Here is a 20,660-nt window from a genome sequence, read left to right on the forward strand (position 1 = left end):
TAATTCATCAGTTAGCTGCTAGTAATAATAACTTATTCATTTCAAACATTGGTGATTGGTTAACCAGACCTAATTATTCAGCTCAATCTACCCCCACGGGATTAAGTATGTACCTATTCTAAGTCAGACATTCGTCCCCTCAGGATTAGGTATGTAATCCGCTTTAATCACAATCCTAATTTATTAATTACAGTAGACAGTTGAGTCTGCCACGGTATTTCAAACATGGACACGTTGCCAGTAAGCGGTAGTAATCAACTGATCGAGAACTATAGTTAATTTTAATTGCAATAAAATGCTGAATTCATGATCACTGTCAGACAACAAAACAATAACTAATGATATCTCTTAATATCTATTCACCAGATACTGGCTGGCTTGTACACAATTCTCCACTCCCTGGGGAGTATTCCAGTTATTTCTAGACCCAGAAAGATATTTGTAAAAAAAAATAATAATACAAACACTACAATGCTTTGAACAAACCGTGTCAAATCATGTAGCTACATTCTTTTACTACAGATTTTATTCTGATAAAAGCTGTCAGACAAAACCTCAATGAAATACACACATAAAGAATTCTAGATATTGTAAAAGTTTTTCTCCTCAAATATTTTGTTAAGTTTTTAGTAACAAAATGAATATCTATTTATAATTTCTTATATTCATTGAGTATGAATGTTTAACAGAATTAGTTGATATAAATTTTTGTTTTGTAAAAAGCCTACAGGTGAATTTTATTCTATAGTTATGAGAGCTTAATTAGCTGACCTTATAATGATTTATTTTCTTTATCTATATATACATTTTTTTTTTAATGTTGAATTTTTATCATATTCTTTTGAAACAGAGATTGGGTCAACCAAACGTCGAATCTTCCTACGATTGAACAGATGACTATCAACAATGCTTCAACAAACATGAATGGATAGGTTTTAACAAGGATGTGGCAGGAAAAAAAAAGAGGAAGTTTGGAAATACCTGATTATCTCTAAAATCATGAAATTGAGGAAGTTATACCACACAAAGAAATAAACATATCAGTGGCTCAATTTCAGAGCTAGAAGGACTTAGGATTACGCTCAGCAGTGATAGGAGGTCGCTTCTCTGGTGAAAGAGGAATTATTTGTTAAAATGGAAGGGATTGGTTTTCCTATTTTTAAAGGGATATGTCAGTTCTGTATTTTGAGGTTCATTCTTTAAAGCTATAAGTCCTATTTATTGACTATTACTGGTTTAAATTAATTTAAAAAAAAAAGTTTTTAGAAAGAAAACACTTTAAAGGTTTGTGATCTATGAATTGTAGATTAAGAGAAGAAACCCCATGTGGGTTCAAATCTTACTTTCGTATTGATTTCCTTGCATACTGTACTGCACTCAACCGGCCAAGGTAAATGGGAACCTAGTAGAAATTTCTTCCTTGAAACGCATGGTGCATAACAGAGTGAGGGTAATTATGCTGTATTATTCAAGTACACTGGGGTGTGTTCAATTTTAATTTCAAAATTCAAACAGCATCATGAATCATGATTGAAAACTCAATTACAAAACACAGAACACAAACACGATCAGTGGTGCACTGTTCAGTGTCAAAAATATAAAGCTGATTCTTTGTTAATCGCCCTTAAACTTCCTGCTTTCGTTAGCGCAGCTTTAGAATGCAGTTCAACCAAACACGAGAAAGGTCAATTCTGGCACCTGCTTTTGTATAGGCTTCCACTGTGAGAGCAAATTTAAAGACGTTTCAAAACTCAATTGTGTTCAATGTCACATTCGCGATCAAAGGTCGTAATAACTTTTTTGACGTTTAAATTTTCCTCCAGATAACGGTTTGAAAGACGTTTACTTTTACGAGCAGGAATGGAGGACATTGAACACACCCTTTGTTTTTCATCATATCCACATTTTGTAATCACGTTTTCAATCATGATTCATGTTGCCGTTTAAATTTGGAAACTGACATTGAACACATCCTTATAGGGACTTCTAAAAAATTTAGTGTTTGGCAGAATATGAACATGTATATATACATGTATATGGAGGAGCTTATTTCAATTCAACTATATAGGACACTAGCTAAACTGATTAAAGTTTATTAGTGGATTGAGTTTAATTAAAACTCTGCACATTAAAAAAAAACACATGCCATATATATCTTTTACAGAATTTAGTCAGTAAATACAAGCTAAAAATATTTAAATATTATTTCTAGAAGGTTTTAAGTTGTTAGTGACATCACAAAGGAATAAGATTAATAAACCAATGAAACGAAAAACAATGGCATGCTGCAAATATGAAAAAAATAAAAGAATTACATGTATTTGATAAGCTTTAATCTTTTCTCATGCAGGAAGACAATGCTGGTTTCTAATCAATTTGTGGTACATCAATCACCCAAATGAATAGCTATGGTATTGATGAAATGAATCCTAACAAGGAAATCTAGAGGCAGATCTGTATCAAACATTCAGGATATTGAGAAATAGAATTTTCATCAAAACACCACAAATTTTGTATCAAATATATTCATGTAACTTAAACAGTGTAACTAGAAGGGTGAGATCGCATAATAGTGACAATGACTGTGCACTTGTTTGGAAAGATTGTCACTACTAAATGATTATTATTACTTCATCATGTGACTTGAAACCATTCCAAGACAGGAGTGTTTCAAGAGATAATTTACTCGCGATTCTGACAGACCACCGTTATAAGCAACAGATATGTGCATCTCATTGGCTAATTGGGAAGAGCTTCATTATCGTCCCAAAGAACTGAAAGGTAACGTGCAATAAACAAGAAGCAAACATATATACCATTAAATGCCTAAAAAGGCATGTTTATGATCAATGTTTCTGTAAAAAAAAAGTTTCTCCAGAGGCTAAAATTCAAAATTTAATTATGACCTTATTTAAAGGATATCATTATAAACAAATTGATCAAGATTATGGAACCTTGTCGAAAGTTTATGAAGCATCTTTTAGCAGGAATCAAAAGGCAGTACGGATGTTTTCAAAACAATGTTTTGGAATTCCCCATTATATTTGTCTTTGATGAAACATGATAATTGGGAATGAATAGCTGATAGTGGGAAAGACGGTTGAAAGTAGGGGCTCTGAATTTCAAATAGGTACTTTTTTTTGTCTGCTACTCTACCTGACCTCTCTTCCTAGTACTCAGTAAAAACCTGTTTATGATGAGCTGTTACAATGATCATTCTGTCTTTGCAAAGGATCGAAGCATAAATATGCTGTAAGAAATCACTTTAAGGGGAATCCAACCCAAATAAAAACTTGTTTTTATAAGGAAAAGAAAATTCAGACAAATTGATAGGTGAAAGTTTGAACAATATTGAACAAACTACAAGAAAGTTATGAATTTTTAAAAGTTGTAAATATTGGTAATCACTATACCCATGGAGACTTCAAATTGGCCGCATATGGGATGTCATAGTGATGTAAGGCAAGGACTACTCTTCCACGTACTCCAATACATATTATGGCTAAAATGTCATTTTTCCCAAAAGTTTTATTTCAAATTATATTTTTCTTTCATGAGGACATAAAACAATATACTACCTGGGTTATATTCGGATTACTGCCCCAGGGGAATGGGTACTTAGGAGAAACCACAAATCCCTGATAATAAAGTACATGGCATATGGGAAAGTTGTCCTTGCCCCTTGTCATAATTTAATTACTCAGTTGCCAATTTGAAATCTACATAGTATTAGTGATCTCAATTTAAAAACAGCTATAACTTTCTTATTGCTTGTCCGATTTCTTTCAAACTTTTACCATTCTGTTTAATTTATTTTTCTCCTTCCCAACACAACATTTTAGGACAAGGCTGGATTCCTCTTTAAAGTTAGCTAGTACAGAACAAAGACTCTTACCTTTTTGGCAACGCAGTAATCTTTTGTCAATATTAGCGCTTAGCTCAGCAAGCTTTTCCACATGCCAGTAGTGAAAGAACAGTTTTGTCTTTCCAATCTAAATAAACAGAAAATATGAAATACATTAAATTAGATGACATAATATACATTCATTGGAAGTTGGTAGAATTATTTGAGACATCACATGGATTATAGGCAGTCCTCGTTGCCCAGGATTGATGCCAGTAGCAAAACCTTGCAGATCAATGTCCACATATGGATAGAATGAACTAAGGTCTACTCATGGATCCTATTATTTAAGGTCTAAGGTATACTAAGAAAATGTTGACATTTTGTAGAATCTTATTCAAAAGGGTCTAACTTATCTAATATTGTCAGAATACTCACCTACCAAAATAATACCAGTCGAATCTGAAGTGACAAGTTGATTTCATTTTAAAGAAGACCTGAGCTCATGCTACGCAACTCTTAATTAATGTACTCCATCATGCACACATGATCGGTATAAAATAGTGACTCAATATTATTATATTCAGCAAGCATAATTATACAATCCACAAAATTGTACTGGTACACTTCAGATTCTAACCATATATCATAATAAGTTACAGGGTTGGAAATCTCTCCCAAAATGTAGGGGGGACAAAAGGCTGGAAAATTTGACAAGCAAGGAAGAAAAAATGGTTATCACCCCAAATTTAAGGTCATTTCGACAAAAAATAAATTTGACAAGCAAAAAAAAAAAAAAAAAAGGTTATCATGCCAAAAGATCGTCTTGCCCTAAAATACATGTTTTATTTTGATTTTGAATGATGTATTTCTTACCATCATAAAAGACCAAAAATAGTAGGGGGGACATTTGATATTGTGTCCCCCTACTATTTTGAGCAGGGGGACACGTCCCCCCTGTCCCCCCTGGGATTTCCGCCCATGATGAGTTAAATGAACTTAATGAACAAGTCTGCGATGGTTGCTCACAGCTGATAATGAAATGTTGATATTGACCCTATACAAGTCGAAGTTGCTAAGTGGCACTATTAAATACACTTGGGCTGTGATTTCTCCTACACAAGAGTTAATACAAAAACAGCACAAAACAAAATGTAGTAGAGAAGAGGTCATAGAAAAAAATTGCCAAAATTCAAATCTAAGTTGATGTACAAGGAAATTTAATCCTCATTTACAAGTCCCACAGAGAGGAAGAAAAAACATTGGTCCTCTACATTTTCACTTTAATGGCAGTCTGAAAAAATTTTCATTTAAGTTTTTGTTTTTACACCAAATGAATGCCCTTCAGTCTCACAAAGGGTCAATTTCCTGTGCCATGAATTCACAAGAAACAATTGTTTAATTATGCTACATAAAACAACAACAACAACCAAAAACAATGTCATCGCTATTAAAATTCACAGAAGGGCCTGTTACAAAACAATTGTTTACTTTAAAAAACAGGTAAAAATTTCAAAATTTTAATCAGCAAAGGTGAAATCTCTGTAACAATAACATGAATTTATTTCTGGTTCAACATTACATGCAACAGGGCTATCACATTTTTGGAACAAATAAGATCCAACAAAACATACACAGGCCACATGCATCAAATGATGTCCAATAAATTCACGTAAGGTAGTCAAACACCATTACTTGTCTTGAAAATGTATTACTTTCTGAAGACAGTGAGCAATCAACATTTCACTACACATTTAATGTTCCGTTTATCAAGAAACAAACAACATACCTAAAGGATATCCTCCAAAGAAAACAAATTAATTCCAATTAATCTAAAATTATCCACATTAGAATCCAATGATGTATTCAGAGGACAAAGCATCCATGCTCAGAGAAGGTAACACCTGTGCCTCGATTCTTCTCAGAACAACAAAGTTTTATCTCTGCATCATACAATGAACTTTAGCCGATCTTTCTTAGGCTCCTGGGTAGACTTACATACATGTATAGGGCTGCGAGATGAGGAACACCAACTCATGCATGTATTTTTCTGATTGCTGATTTAAGCACTCTCGACAGGTATGTTCACATGGTTCACTCTTAAGAAGCATTGGTCAAGTAACGGATCTGTTGGCGAATATGTGTCCCACCGATAAATATGGTCAACACCAACCAAACTTCTGGTAGAATCTAACCAATAAATTGGTGGATTTCAACAATTTCTTTGTAATTAAGAAACATGTTTACCTAAGCATTGGTTATTTATTTCTTGTTTTTTACTTTTTAAGAGGTTCTAAAAAACTTAAATCTCCTAATAGAACTAATAATAATAATAATAACTAGCATTTAGTACGCTCTCCATAGTTAACTATATCACAGCGTTTACAAACGATTTAAAACAAAAGTACATAATAATTACAATACAAATACAAGCAAAAGAAATTAATCGGAAAAGAGGTATGTTTTTAGAAGTTTCTTAAATTGATCTGAAGAATTTGATGATTTAATGAAAGTGGCCGGGGATGTTGTTCCATTCTTTAGAAGCAGTAACACTAAATGTGCAATCACCTGTTTTTGTACGAGTTTTGGGTATGGCAAGCAAATATGGGTCTTTAGATGAACAGAGATTAGGGCGAGTTGGTCTATGGGAAGCAAGGCTTTCTTTGATATATTTTGGCATTTGGTTATTAAAGGCTTTGAAGACAAAAAGAAGTAAATTTACTACTATTTACTAACAATGTTAGAAGATGGCATGGAGGTATTATATAGAGTTGTATCTTGTAAACTAGCTAGGATGGTATTCCATGTACATTTCAAAAGAGAATGTAAAACATTATGCTAATAATTCGATTGAATCTACAAACATCCTTGAGAACCTTATCATAACTCATAAATATTATCACTTCAACTTAATCTTGCTCTAACCTTTCAACCTGATGGTTTCGGTTTGAAGAAATATGAAGTCAAAGACAAGTATTCTAACTTTTAAACCAACAGACCGTCGGATGAACTAAACCTTTGTCTAATTTTACGATTCCTCTTTGGGTGGGAAGGAAGAAAGTAGAAAGGGAACTGGTGTTCCCAAAGGATTGATCTACCTTGATTGCTAATGACACACATACCTAGCTAAATCATATAGGAGGAAGGCATGAAGATATGGTTAAGCATAAGGTAGTGCATAATGGGAAGTAGGGTGGGGTGAAAAAATGGGAAAGGAGGGAGAGAAAGAGGAAGCATTGATGGCATTTAGGGGGAAGGTGGTAAGAATGGGGGGAGATGGACAGAGAAATGGATAGGAGCACTATGAATGATGAAACCAAGAATGTAGGATTGAGAGAAAGGCATTCAGAGAGAAGTAAGAACAAGAGAGATAGGCAAAGTGCAGAAGGAAAAAAGCAGAAAGGGGAGAAAAAGAAGAGAAGAGAATAGACTGAGAACAATGAGAGGGAGGAGTAGTATTGATAGAGTACATTATTAAGTATTTGAAATTGATGTTCATGCATTGACTTCACTAATGTTGTGATAAAAGGAGAAAAGATTTTTTAAAGGACCTGTTAATGGGAAAAATTAGGATGAATACAGGATTCCAAGATTGGATAAATAAATGGATAATAATCAAAGTGTTTAAGAAGCAGAAATTGAACAAAAAGATATATTTCATTTGCAATGAAACTATGGAAAGAAATATTACTTATTGTCACATGGTCTACATATTCTGTGTGGGAGTTGCCAAATTCTTGAACAGGTAAAGTATATACAGTATCAATATATAAACAACTACTATGGAATAATTGCAATGAAATTATTAACTCACCGCAAAAATGATAAAATAATGCTGAATGTACAAGAAAATATCCACGGATTCCAGAAACTATCCAAAAACTTTTAAGAAACAGCTTCAACTAATCATAAGCATACATGTAGGCAATGGCCCAAAGAAAACAGCATTACCACAGATGTATACAGAAAAATATCTCATCCTCATTATCCCAGAACTGTTTGTATATTAGTTTTAGAATCTGTTTTGATCACTGACTTATTTCCTGTAACACCAGGATGCGATTACAGGAAATATAAAATTCATATTCCGCTTTCCACCCAAACCATACTTGTAAGTACATTGTAACAAGGTGATATTATATTATATAAACCTCTTGAATCGGGATAAACAGGGCAATGGTTAAGATTATTAACCAGTTGATATCTGTATTATTTCACTTCTATATCATGATATAAGGACAAGGCATTTTGAGAGTACAACTGGTTAAGATCGAGCCAGGTTTCACTAGTCATGTGTGCAATTTGAAACTCTATCATCTGGTATCAATTCTATCATTAGAAACAGGGAAATACTAAGATTACTCAGTAATCATCTAATCACCACAATATAATCTGGTATAAATTTGACCATACCAAAAGATACTATATGCTGCGGGTAAGAGATAACTGAAATTGATTCCATGTGAACTTATTTGAAATTAACGCAAAACATTATAAGATAAGTTTTGTATACATGTATATGAACAACATGCAAGAGCTATAATTCAATATAGATATACGTTGTTTGTGTCGTTCTTGTTAGAGTGCCAACAAATATCCCATTCCTCGTGTTCAGCATTACAAATGAAGTTCAGTCTCCGAAAATCAATCCCTTCCTTGACTTGTTTTGAAATCTTAGACCTTTCAGATTGAATTTCATCACACCCACTCCTCAATTCCACTTTCTTATTATACATCGCACTGTACACACTTTAACATGTTACTCCTGGGACCAGGGGTCTCTAACACGAAGCACAGAAATTCACTACAGACAACACTTTCTAGAACACTGAATTGCACAGATCACAATGTACTAATACTATTAATCATAAAATTAGCTGTATGATCAGTCGCTAGTCTGTATGTTACCTGGGGCCTGTTGCAGAAAGAGTCAAAATACCAAGCGTAAGTCCTGAATACGGGTGCTTCATTGGCTTAAAATCAAGTTGCGCAAGATTTTTTAGTTACGTTTGATCGCAACTCTTTCTGCAATGGGCCCCAGACCAATGCTTTCCAAGGAAGATGCAGAGGGTAACAGACTGATTCAAGGGTAATTTTGCTTTGATCAATAGCTTTTTTATTTGCTTATATATCTTTTGATTTGATATATATACATCAATCAATAAATACATCAAGCGATCCATCAATCAAAAAATCAATAAGTGCACCAATCCATCTATCAATCAATCCATCATTCCTATTATCCATTCAATTCGGTGGATTCACAATACGGTGTGCCATCTATTGGTTGCACCGGACAGGCCATCTATCCATCCATCCAACCATCCATCCATCCAAAAATCCATCCATCTATCCATTCATTCATCCATTCATTCATTCATTCATTCATTCATTCAATCAATCCATCCATCCATCCATCCATCCACCCATCCATCCATCCATCCATCCATCCATCTGTCTATCTATCTATCTATCAATCAATCAATCAACCAATCAATCACTCAATCAGTCAAGAAATGGATGAATCCAAATCAGTGACAAGGCAATCCTTTTCTCATTCAATTGACTTTAATATAGATCCATCAATTTGCACATCTAGCTCTTGCAATCCGTTCAGCATGATTAAGAAACTAATCACTAACATATTTTTAATATACAGCTTTAAAACTAAGCAGAAAATGCTAAAAATTTTATCTCATAATAAAAAATTCAAGAGCTTCAAGTCAATTCATTCAGATCTGACATATAGGACGTGATAGTAAAACTAGATAAAAGCACCCCATTTAAACAAATTTGGAAATTTAGTAAATTGAAATTAGGATCCACAGATAAAATAATTGCATAAACCACATTAAAAGCTGCTGATCCATCTATATAATTAATTCCTAGAAACAATCAGCCTTTAATCTGAAGAAATCCAATTCCTTCCTTTTCTTGTTTTGGACCTCCGGCGGCCATGATCTTTTTTTCCCTTTCAGACATAATTCAACGACTTCCTCTTCCTTTTTCATGGTCATCAGCTATAACTGATGATGGACAGACTGGTCACAAATAAATACTAACGACTAGTACGCCTGTATTTACTTGATGATAACCTGTTTACAAAAACATCCCTTCTGTGTTTATTGCTTAAAATATCTTCTTGAAACTAGTCTAGGTCTACTATACAGAAATCAGTTTATCACTTTCTATATATTACACATCAGAGTGTGTTCATCGAACATCAATTGCTTGATTATTACATCCTAGTTTTGATGAGAACCTCACAGCATCAAGTATTTTAGTGAAAAGAAATGAGTATTTTGACCGACTGTTGCCATAGCAACACACCAACAGGAGCTTAAAATCATCCCTGCCATACTTAGTCAAAACAACAAACCCACACAAGCCACCACAAAGTATTTGTCTCACTTCTGCACTTTATAAAATGTGTTTCCTGCAAGAAGGCTGTAACTCCCAGAGATTGCGTTATTTCAGTCTACATGTTGTTTTTGTGAACTGTGCCAATATCAAAGCACTTTAAGCATAAAGATGGAGACATATTCTGAACTCTAGACATGATTGTACGCAATGGGGGGCAAGGGGCAGTTAACCCCCCCCCCCAAAAAAAAAATATTAAAAAAATAAAAATTGAAAATAACAAGCTTGGTTGCTTCACCCCATGCTTCCAAGATTCTTCAGATATTTTCATTATTCTTGCCCCCCAGGAAAAAATTATGCATACAACCATGACTCCAGATTAAATTTATCAAGGTGTAGGTAGTTTAGCTATTTCAAGCCAAAGAATTTCCATCTATTCGATATTGTGATGGCATTTTGAATGCACACTACACTTTCAAATACATGTTATAATGGTCTAAAAATCAACCGAAGTATTCATTTGAAGTTTGAACCTATTGAACATTGAATTACAAAATGCTCCTATACATTGTACAATGACCAACTGGCTCCAGAAGGCAATGGACTTAGAAATGCAGTACATATTTGGTCTAAGGCACCTGAATAGTGACATGAGCTTCACATGTTATTAATGACATGGTACATGTACATTACCCTTGAGAAATGCATTTTATCTACACACTACTCTTCTATATCATACTTCACATGGATGAAAAATGCTATAGGTAATGTAATAATAGTAACAATATTCCGTCTTCATATAGCACATATCACATAGTAATCTAAGGTACCTAGTCCAAAGTCAGATCTGCATCTTTCCAAGAGGAACAAAGCTTGAAAAAAAAAGAAAAAAAAATCAAACAAACATGAAACAAACAAAGCTTGAAGTTTGTTTCATGTTTGTTTGATTTTTTTTTTCTTTTTTTTAATGAAATGATGAATCTTATCTCTATTCATTCTTTGGTACTTGCTGCATCCATACCATATAATGAATTTTATTTTAACGATTGATATATCTTGGGTATGCCCCTTTCAACAAGCCTTTCATTACTTTTTTCATTTATATGTTTATAATTATGTGCCAACCATTATTTTATCATTACCATTATTTAATTGTTCCATTTATGTTCTGTTGATACCTTTGCTTTTGTTTTGTTATTACTTATATTTTCTTTGTGTGTATATATATATATATATATAATTTTGTTCTCATTGTGTTCTTTATAATGAATTTTGGAATACTTGAATTGAATTGAGCAAGCAGCCTTTCATTACAGATCATCATATTCCCCATAGACAAAACAATAGGGACAACAGGAGAACTGCAATGAAAAGACGCATAGCATCGTACAGCGAGATTCCTGGCGAAAAGACGTGGCCCAGACTTTTGACCAGTTGCTTAACGTCTCTTTGCACTTCTAAAGAGACTTTGGATACTATTACCATGGCTTTGGCCCAGCAAGCCTTTTAAAGTGCACAATAATTCCAATGAATGTACCAATGGGTACATGTACATGCAAGTAGGTTTTCTGTTGAAATTTTTTTTTTTAAAAGACAAGAGGCTTCTTACCTGCCATCCAGTGATACCCAGCGCTTTCAAAGTGAAACGACATTTCTCTAAATCAGCCAGGATCTGAACCTTGATGGTTGCCATAGCAACAAGACCAGCATACCTAAATAATCAAAATAAACAAAATCCATCAAACTTTGTTTTTCTTCTGATAATGCATTCACAGTAAAAAAGGGAGATCATAAGTTACACAGTGTACCGATCATTTCATTAAAAAAACAAGTGATAAACTGACCTTTACAAAATTAATTAAAAGTGGGGGAAAACAATGTATTAAACAATTCAAGGCAATCAAGAATAAACAAGCAATATTTCACAAACTTACAGCTAGTATAACACAGTTGATTTTGTTTTTTAGGCCTATATATCTTACACATTTATAACAAATAAAATATTAAACATGTTTTACCCCCTAACATTCTTTTTTCTTTAATTCAGTTTCTATATATAAAATCAATTAAGCCCCATAAAATACATTAACTCCAATCTACTAAAATCAATTGCCATTCAAAAATAATCCAATTATAATCCAACTTTAATCCGATCCATTCCAATCCTGTTATGAAAATTGTATTCTCCCCTCATCTTCTCACCTCTCCACAAATTCCTCTGGAGTGAGACGAAGAGGAAATCCTTGTTTCCTGATACGAGATGTTTCCATGATACCAGTATATCGGAGCTGAGCTACCACATACTCCGGAGTAAACTTATCCGGGAGTTTGTGAGTGTTGGGTTTGATGCAGCGGACAAAGTGAGGGGAAGATCGCTTCATTTTGCCCATCAGCTCGGCAAGAGAGTTCTGAAATGAAATTAATTAATTACACAAAATATGATAAATCATTTTTACTTACGGGATGCTTCTAAAGGTGGTTTCAAACCGCCTCGATCACAAGAATCCCCGTTAAATTACGAGAACATTTTTAGGCTAAAAAATACCCATTAATTATTCCTGCATTCAGACCGCCCCGAAACATACACTTCGGGATAAATTCCTGAAGTTAGGAGCATGCGCAGTATGGTCTAATAAGCAGGCAAGGCGCGAGATTCAAAACTACTAGCCCAGCAGCCACCCACGGCGCCGCACCCAACGACACGCTGGGCTAAAAGTTCCCGTAAGTTGCTTTCACATCGCCAAAATACCTGCGACCTTGGAAAAATCCCCGCTAAAGTTCTCGTAATTTCGCCAAGTACCTACTATTTAGCGGGTATTTTCTTTCGGGGAAATTACGCGTAGTTTGCTTTCACATTACCAAAATACCTGGTATTTTCTGATCGGGGTAAATTTCCCGATCAGAGAATACCTGGAACTGACGAACTTCGAGGCGGTCTGAAACCACCTTAAGAGAAGCGTTAAATAAAAAAAGGGACGTAAGCCATTTTGACAAAGATCTCTTTGTTTTATCCATCATCTCTGTTGAAAATTTATAATGCAACAAATTGGCTAATTGATAGACTATTTATATTGCAAAAAAGAGATATTTATGTAATAAATAATGCAGATTTCCGGGCACATACAAATAATCTATTCTTGAAAAATAAAATTCTGAAAATTAAAGAATTGTACACTTTTCAACTTGGACAGTTTATGTTCAAGCTTAACACTAAACAACTGCCTTTGCCTCTCACTGATGTTTTTGAAAAATAGTTTGATTCATAGTCACTTCACTCGCCAAGCAAACTCTTTTCATTTACCATTTTTATGTGTCCTACACTATGGAATTCTTTTACAAATGATATAAAACAATGCAATTCTATACAAATTTTCAAAAAAAGAATTAAAAAATAATTTCTTCTGAATGATTACTAGATAATTTAATCATCAATTATAAATTAAGCCTTCAGTGGTTATTAGAAAACCTTTAATTATTTGTATACCCTATATATGATTTTATTTAATATCACACAAATGATTTGTATTATAATGTACATATTCCATAACTGTAAATATGGTTTGTTTGGGGTTTTTTGTATAAAACAACAATTCAGTTGCTATAAACACATATATAATTACAATATCAGGGGGGCCTACATTATACAAGATATGCTTTACAGTTGGCCCTCCCTCCCTTTTAATTATTTATATTTCAATTTGATAATTGTCTCTTGTAATGATATAATGTTTTTATTATTGTATATACTTCAAATGTGATTATATGTACTATATCAATTGCATAATAATTGTAAATATGAAATTGAAAGTGGAAAATTTAAAAAAATTGAAAAGTAAATTCGATTTCAAAATTACATCATTCATTTGCGGTCACATCTACATGTAAGTGAAGATTTTCAATCCAAATGAAGCATAATCCACTTTTTCCAATAACACAACATTGAAATGAATTACTTATGTCAATAGATGGCACTGTTGCCTTTCAACAGCCATGTTTTCTGTACCCCCTTGAATGTTTTTTTTTTTTATTAACAGGCTTTCATACAGACCTAGTAAAAAGCAATAATCTGTGCTTATTCTCATTTTCTGAAAACAATACAAGTGTATCACCCAGAGAGGTACTGCAATTTCAATCTCACCTTGAAATGAAACAGTACTGTTGCTGGTCCCTTGCGTTCAGTGCCTACAACTGGTCTATCGCCTTTGCCTCTCTTTGGTTGCTATAAATACAAGAAAAAGCATAAGAAACATGACAAAAGAAATATTTTTATATGTTTTTTTTTAATAAGGAATAGGTAATAAAGATGGCGATTCCAGCAATGGAATTTCTTAAGCTACATCTGTGAGCTGATGAACCACTTTCAATTTTTATCCATTCTACAAATAAAGTGGAAATGTAAACATTGTAAAAAGGCCTCAATCCCCCATCCAAACAAAAATAATCATGAGCAACAGCTGACATAAACAAATATAGAGGTTAAGGATAAGTCTATCAAAGTAAGGGAAGACAATTCCAGTACACAGAAAGAAATATATACCAACTATGGCATAAAATTAGATAAAAAACATTTAAAAAATGAACAAGATTGAGGTAACAATATCAGTAATATCCAAGTCCTTTGTAAGCGCATAGGGACGTTATGACATAATGTGATATGCGGTATACAACAACTGCATTATTATTATCATTATCAACAAAGTAATGTATTCACAACCAAGAATTGTATTTAATAAAGAAAAAGGAAACCTAGATGAATCCTACCCTGCTTTCTTTGCCAGAGAGTTTCTGTTTCCTGAAGAAAGCGAAGGCATCTTTAGAATTCTTGACAGATCGAGTACGTCTTGATTGCCGCTGACGAGCGCTGGGTGCAAGAGACCCAGTCCTTGTCAGACGGTTCTGGAATAGTTCTCGAATCAAGGGCTTGTTGCTCGCTGGAAAAAAAAAGAACCATGAATATATAATTTTCCCCTGTTGTTATCAAGATGTTGGAATACTCATTTAAAGGACAAGTCCACCCCAACAAAAAGTTGAATCGAATAAAAAGAGAAAAATCCAACGACCGTAACACTGAAAATTTCATCAAAATCAGATGTAAAATAAAAAATTATGACATTTTGAAGTTTAGTTTAATTTAAAATAATAGTTATATGCACATCCAGGTCGGTATGCAAATGAGGAGACTGATGACGTCATCCACTCACTATTTCTTGAGTATTTTATTATATGAAATATGATATGATTTTCTCCTCATCGCAAGTGAAACAATTATTAATTTCTCCCTGAACATGTGGAATTAGAATTGTTTAATACTATATGGTTCATTCACGTTGGCCCTTATTGTCAAATCTGTGAAAAATGAAATATTGTATAATTCAAACAATGAAAAACAAAAGAAATAGTGAGTGAGGGACATCATCGACTGTCTCATTTACATGCCAATGAGTTGTGCATATCACTGTTTTGTGAAAAATAAGCAAAACTTTAAAATGTCACAACTTTCTAATTTTACATCTGATTTTGATGAAATTTTCAGTGTTATGCTAGTTTGATTTTTCTCTATTTATTCAAATCAACGTTTTTCTGGGGTGGACTTGACCTTTAAATTCAATTATTATTATTTATAATTATACAAAGAACGACTGAAGAGTCGAAATGTTGGGAGAAAAGAGGACTAATGCAGACATTTCAGAACAGAGCTAACAACTGCATTTACTGTAGAACTATCTTTACAAAAAATGAGGTTGCAATTGAGGAATATAGTTGTTTTTTAAATATACATATTCCAATTCAATATCACTTTGTTCATTCAAAGTATAAATATTCATCTTAAATATGAGGAATTTCATATGGTCAAACTGAAGATGTGTAGAAAAATTAATGTCAAATATATTTCTGGCCACACAGAACAAAAAATGTGTCAATCACCTCTGACCAAGTTACACAAACTCCTTTTAAAATATTTGAAAAACTTACTTTTCATTGTGAATAGGACTGATTTAGCTAGGGTGTCTCTATTCTTCTCTAAGAATCCACCTACATTATAACAAACCTGAGAATAAAAATGAAATAAGAATGAAATTCATTTAATCAAAATGTACCACTATCCAACAAACAGGAACTTGGCAATAATTCTTTACTTCCCTTTTTGACATAGTTACATTTAGGCCTATATAAAATCTGTTTATTATTGTTGATATTTTCGTTATCAAATATTTGTGAAAGAAAAAAGTCATTTCAATTGGTGTTACTCAATAGTTTAGCTCCTCAGCTGATGGCTAATTCAACTTATTTAACATAGTAAACTAATCTTCATATTTATTCCTTCAACATTGTTCAAATAATTCCTCAACATCATACTACAGAGTTTGAAAAAAAGTTTTGAAAATTATTTGTTTTTATTTCCACTCTGATAGTTGGAGAACGAAATTCAAAATACACTACAGTGACTGATTTGGGACCAATAACACAAATCTTTGTAATTAATCATACAGTTGATTTATAAATTTGATTGCATATAATGATCAATCTCATCCAGCTTGTAATCATCCCTACGATCAAATACTATGCTCTGTGTTACGAGGGCCCTGGAAACTTTTATCTTAATCTTAATTGAATAAACTGCAGGACATTTTTAAATTCCCTCAGAATAATCTCATAGTAGCAACAGTATGTCCACTTATATAGCGCTGTTTCTAATAATAATAATAATAATAATAGCTGGATTTATAAAGCGCTTTTTGCCAGAGGATACAAAGCGCTTTTTTTATTACCCCGGCTTTAGCTCGAGCTACCATCAACGGCGCTCCGTGCATGCAAGGAAATTTCTCCTGCCGGGTACCCATTCACCTAACCTGGGTCGAGTGCAGCACAATGTGGGTAAATTTCTTGCTGAAGGAATACACGCCATGGCTGGGAATTGAACCCACGTCCCTCAGATTGAAAGACAAGAGTCGTTACCACTAGACAACGATGCCCCCACCATCTGAGCAGAAACTCTAAAACTCATTCATATGCATGGCTAGGATAGTCCTGCACTGTGTGATATTGATTTGAAATATATTGTAAGATGAAAAATAGATATCTTACAATGCCAGCATAGTGAAGAACAGAGAATGTCATGCCGAGATCTTTGGGAGTCTTGTAAACAGCCTTAGACCTAACTCCTGGCCCGGCATGAAGCTTGGTTGCTAGACTCTGATTGGTTCCCTTTGGAAAATGACTCTCCTCATCAATCAAAGCAGTGATACTGAGATGTTTCTGTAAACAACCAAAGAGTAATCAGTATTTAAAGAATATTTTACTATTTTCAGGATTTTCCAAAGATTGATTATATCAAACACTTCCATGATATAATTGTCACATTTGCAATTATTACAAGTTACTTGATTCCTTTTTCTTTTTGCTCATGTGAATGCTTATAAGTATTCCTCTTCCTCTGCCTCTTTCTTTTATTTTTCCTTCCCTTCCTCCTCCTTTTTCCTCTCTACCTCCTCCCCAACCCCTTCCCCTTCACTTGCGATCCTTCCCCTTTTCCTTCTCCTTCCCCTAACCTTCCTCTCCCTTCTCTTCCTCCTTTCCCTCCCCTTCCCCTTCTGTTCATCCTCCCATCCACTTTCCCAACCTTCCCATCGTCCATTCCTTCTTCCTCCTACTCCCACGTTCCTCTCCTTCCCTCCTCCCCCTCCTCACTCATCTACAAACAACCTCCATTACCTCAAGAAAGACATCAAGGACCGGCTGGTTACTGGTGAAGTTAACCCTGTTCAGTTGGATCCCTTCTCTTTCACACTCCTCCTGTTCATTCTGGAAGATGTGCTCATTGAAATAATGCTGAAGCTGCTCATTGGCTAAGTTGATGCATAGCTAATGGGGAAAAAGTGACAAAACAATATGAACGAATGATACATCGCTTCAATGCTAATCATTAGGTTTAAAGATGTAAATATGACAAATGAGGTACAAAGCTTATTGATCTGCTGTCAGTATTTCATTTTTTAAAGTAAAATTATTCTCAACTTGACATTTACTAATGTACAAGAAGAAATCACGTAAGCTACAATTGATTCACTTTATACATAAACACTGTTAAATGATGGGTGACGTAATCTCATCCAACTTGTTATTTTAGACCAGAAGCAGACACCAGCATTTTTTTTAAACCAGCCAACAGCAATTATTCCTGAAAAATTCTCAGAGTTATGTAAATCTTAGTAATGAAACAAAATATGAAGGAATAATCGACTTACTTTGAGAAAGTTTGTTGATGATAACTGCTCACAGATTCAATTTGAATATTTTGGAGTTAAGTTACTTCAATGATCCAAGTAAATACCTGTTCAAAACTGTTCTTGATGAAGTTCTCAAAGCCGAAGATATCCAGGACTCCAATCTCAAGGATGTTATCCTGATTGATCTCCAAAGGCTCTAACAATTGATTGATGTTATTGACGACCCAACTGAACAGTCGACTATAGAGGGCTTTGGTCAGTGCGTCTCGGCAGTCAGCGGCCTGGAGAGGGGTCCTATGTTTGGTAATGGATTCACCTATAACATAAAGAGGAACGGTTTGGTGATTTAGCATCATAAGTTTGTAAATCATTTCTTCTTTCTCGTTCCATCCTCTAAGAAGAAGAGTAATCATCAACAGTCAAGGGCAATTGAGTCTGTTGCTTGATATATTTTCTCCTCTTTTCTTATCAACCATTGAAAAGTTTGACCAGCTCTGCAGATTTTGAACCATTTATGCGAAGGTTACATTTAAAGCATAGGAAGGACTAAGATTTTTGTGTGTTTTGGGGGCTAATATTGTTGAGTCAAGGTTGTGAAAAAAGAACTGACAGTAGGAAATATTCAAGAACAGACTCAATATACACTTCAGAACATCTATGTGAATGAAGTAAAGTTGTCCCTACGCTATTCCAGTATATATTATTTAAAAAAATAAAAACAAAATTAACAGTGGCAGCGGTGGGATCAATACTATTCAAAATCATGTCTAACAACACGAAGGGAATTTACCTCTGGTATATGATGTCTCAGACAGAATGGCACCGACAATCTCATCCCCAGGAATATGAAGCAGCTCTCCAGCCTTTTCAGCAACATCAGGATTGGTCAGAATGGCAGCTTCAGAGTTCTCTTGGGTGCAGAAGTTGAGATCTCCAAGAAGCAAGATGGCGGATAGCACACTAAACAAACTCTCCTCATCCTGTGAAAAGAAAAGAAAAAAAATTGATGTCTATCGATTTATGAAACTTAAATTAAATGATTGGTATATCATGAGTCACACTATTCCAGAATTTCTCTTTCTAACAACACATACTGGACATTAAAAATATATTTGTAAAATTCAAATCACCCCTTAATTCAGTAAATATACTTCATGCATATTATGAACAACCCAAATATTAAATTCCCTAGATATGACCATCAATACAAGAACCGCCTAATTCCAACACATACAACCTGGTATACTATTATGAACTGATCAGGTATTTTTACAATTTTAAACATAATTTGAAGAATAAAAAAATTTCTTGAATTTTCACTTATATTTATTGCTTAAAAGTTTATCATTGATGTTTTTTTTTTTAAACAATTGTTAAATCTCTCTTTAAACTTTTAAACACAACCATAAGTTTGTACTATAAACCATGTTGATTAAAAAAATTGTAAGTTCATTATAGTAGACCAAGTCCACTAAGTCCATAGAATACTCACTTCATTTGAGAATCCAATGAGTCTGAGGCAATCTCTAACAGCTCTAAACTTTGCTTGTTGATTGGTCAGTCCTAACGTTGGTTTACCCTCTGACCTCATATACCTACGAGGGGAAAAAGATTCAATGACTAACATTTCTTGTCAAGATCAGAATACCAGTATCTCTCATGTCAAACAAGAACTCAAAATTCCAGATATTTGTCACACAGAGTGTGTTCTACATGTATATGTTACATGTGGAAATACTTTATAGAAATGATTTCAGAGTGCAATTCTAATTTATTTATTTTATTTATTTATTCACTCACTCACTCACTCACTCACTCATTCATTCATTCATTCATTCATTCACTCACTCACTCACTCACTCACTCACTCACTCACTCACTCACTCACTCACCCACTCACTCACTCACTCACTCACTCACTCATTCATTCATTCATTCATTTATTTATTTATTCATTTATTTATTTATTTTATTTATTTATTTATTTACTTATTGATTTATTAATTTACTTATTTATTTATTCATGTTCATATTGTACATGATAACACCCATTATCTTCATACATATTAGACTTTAAAATATAACTGTAACAATCTAAGACTATCAAAGTGTGAAAACTTCATTTTTTTAAATTTTCATTAGAAAAGGAATTTCGTTAAAAAGAACATGATTTTCAATTCATTTTAAATTTATCTCCATTAAAGTCTGCAAAATCCTTTGAATATATA

At 33.7% G+C, this 20,660-nt stretch overlaps 1 protein-coding gene across 3 annotated transcripts in view; it reads right to left on the reverse strand.

The window, feature by feature from the left end:
* Positions 1-822: 822 nt before the first annotated feature.
* LOC129279566 (unconventional myosin-XVI-like) overlaps positions 823-20,660 on the reverse strand; it is a 50,477-nt gene continuing 30,639 nt past the window's right edge. For all 3 annotated transcript variants that reach the window (XM_064110835.1, XM_064110833.1, XM_064110834.1), the window contains exons 14-24: positions 19,925-20,027; positions 19,223-19,412; positions 18,537-18,748; positions 17,918-18,067; positions 17,291-17,461; positions 16,178-16,253; positions 14,966-15,135; positions 14,343-14,423; positions 12,407-12,612; positions 11,814-11,916; positions 823-3,992 (exon numbers count right to left, since the gene is read on the reverse strand). In XM_064110835.1, coding sequence (XP_063966905.1) covers positions 3,786-3,992; positions 11,814-11,916; positions 12,407-12,612; positions 14,343-14,423; positions 14,966-15,135; positions 16,178-16,253; positions 17,291-17,461; positions 17,918-18,067; positions 18,537-18,748; positions 19,223-19,412; positions 19,925-20,027 — 1,669 coding nt within the window. In that variant the 3' untranslated portion in view covers positions 823-3,785. The remainder of the gene's footprint in view (positions 3,993-11,813; positions 11,917-12,406; positions 12,613-14,342; positions 14,424-14,965; positions 15,136-16,177; positions 16,254-17,290; positions 17,462-17,917; positions 18,068-18,536; positions 18,749-19,222; positions 19,413-19,924; positions 20,028-20,660) is intronic.

This window comes from Lytechinus pictus, chromosome 16 (assembly GCF_037042905.1).
Source record: "Lytechinus pictus isolate F3 Inbred chromosome 16, Lp3.0, whole genome shotgun sequence".
NCBI classification, from domain to species: Eukaryota; Metazoa; Echinodermata; class Echinoidea; order Temnopleuroida; family Toxopneustidae; genus Lytechinus; species Lytechinus pictus.